This window comes from Mus caroli, chromosome 7 (genome assembly GCF_900094665.2).
Source record: "Mus caroli chromosome 7, CAROLI_EIJ_v1.1, whole genome shotgun sequence".
Taxonomy (NCBI): Eukaryota; Metazoa; Chordata; class Mammalia; order Rodentia; family Muridae; genus Mus; species Mus caroli.
The window spans coordinates 12,534,909-12,536,864 of record NC_034576.1 but is presented as its reverse complement, the minus strand read 5'-3'; the positions used below and the strand labels follow the sequence as shown (position 1 = coordinate 12,536,864).

General features: G+C 35.5%; 1 protein-coding gene across 2 annotated transcripts in view; it reads right to left on the bottom strand.

The window, feature by feature from the left end:
• Nucleotides 1–280: 280 nt before the first annotated feature.
• The window catches only part of Bsph1 (binder of sperm protein homolog 1), a 23,456-nt gene continuing 21,780 nt past the window's right edge, over nucleotides 281–1,956 (bottom strand). For both annotated transcript variants that reach the window (XM_021166012.1, XM_021166014.1), the window contains 2 exons: nucleotides 1,032–1,163; nucleotides 281–423 (listed from right to left, as the gene is read on the bottom strand). In XM_021166012.1, the coding sequence (XP_021021671.1) occupies nucleotides 281–423; nucleotides 1,032–1,163 (275 nt within the window). The remainder of the gene's footprint in view (nucleotides 424–1,031; nucleotides 1,164–1,956) is intronic.

Sequence of the window (1,956 nt, the reverse complement as noted above, 5' to 3'; positions counted from 1 at the left end):
GCAAATAGAAAGTGGTGGTTGAACATTAACACTCCATCTTAAATCCCACAACCCATACTCTATACCCTAAGTTATCTATTGTCAGGGCATCTTCAACTTGCATCTGAGAAAAAAGCTTTAAATTTAAACAAAGACTTTTAATGAAGATTCAACCTCTTCAGGAGGGAAAGTCCTTTCCAAAAAGAATTAGCATTTTTCTTCCTTCTCTCTACAACCAGTTATCTTCATTATTGTTGTTGTTGTCATCATTATCATCATCATTGTCCAATAAATCTCACCACTATATACAATATTTCCAAACTTGGTCTTTGTTATAATTTGGGGTGAGTGAACACCACTTTTTTCCAAACATCTCTCCATCCTCTGTGCAATCCCAGTAGATCATATGTCTGTACCAGAAGGGAAAGGCACATGGAGCATAGTCTGTAAAAGGAAGAGTCAGTGGGAAGGGGAACACTTTCTTCTTTGCAGCATACACACACACACACACACACACACACACACACACACACACACACACACACACTTTTGCACAATCTTCTCTTTCCTAGACCATGTAGTTTATAAAAATGAGAAATTGTCAGAAATCACACACCTCAGGGACTTGGAAGACAATTCAGTATCTAAAGTCACTGTGAGCACTCACTGTGCAAGTATGAGGACCCAATTTCAGATACCTAGAATCTAAATAAAATCCAGGTATAGTATCACATGCCTCCAATCTCAACTCTAGGGGAGGATAGAAAGAAGTAAATCCCTTGGGCTTGCTGAACAGGTAGTTTCCCCAAATCAGCAACCTCCACGTTTAATGAGAGATCCTGTCTCAAAAAATAAATAATAATAAAAAGGTAAAGAGTAATAGAAGGAGATATACGACATACATTAAAAGCATGTGCTCTCATTCAACAGCGACAAAGAAGTTGTATGCCTCTTATTTTCACAACAGAAGTTGCTCTGGATTCTGAGTTCCTGTCTATCACATCAAATGGTTCCCAAGACAAGGGATGACTATCTGTGAGTCAAGCACTTACCTGAAAGAGCACAGTATTTCCAGTAACCTTGGAAAGTCTTGTTCAAAGAACACCACTTGTGTTTCAGATTGAAATTGACACAATCATAGAATATTTCACTTCTATACAAGAATGGAAAGACACATACACCATCTAAAAGAACACAAAAATTCTTTATCAACCCTGAGTATGTTAGTAGAGTGTTTTTTAAATGAATTACTTCCCTAAATGAGACATCTATGTCAACACCCACACAACACATCTCATAAAGAGGGTGGAAAGTATGTAACATCAGAAGGATGGGAAGGAGAGCTATAGAATTCTATCAGACATGGAATGGCCATTGCAACTGTGAAGAGCTGCCTAGCATCAAGCCAACATTCCAGTATGTATCTTTAATTGCCAAAATGAGTTAATTTTGGCAAATAATTAGTTACCAAATGAAAAAAAAATACATGAAATGAGGAAAGGAATGTTAGGAATGTGAGAAGTGGGATGAAGTGTTAGAGATGGATACGATCAAAATACATTGTTTAAATATGTGAAATTGATAAAAATAAACCATTTTATATAACACATTTTAATTAAAATAGAATTACATCAAATCCCCCTTCACTTAAATGTATTAGATTTATATTTTAAAAAACTATTCTATTTTAAACTTCTAAGTGAGTTCTTTCAGGAGTAAAGGAATGGCTTAGTGGTTAAGAGCACATATTGTTATTACAGAGGTTTCACATTCAGTTCTAAGCATCAAAGTGTGGCAACTCACAATTTCCTGTAACTCGGGCTCCAGGGAGGATCCTATATATCAGGTCTCCGCATTTGCACTCAAATACATACACAAGCACATACATAACTAAGAAACTAAATGTAACTCCTTTTAAAAAGTGAGTTCTTCCTCAGAATCCCTTAATTTTTTTTAATATTTTTTATTACATATTTT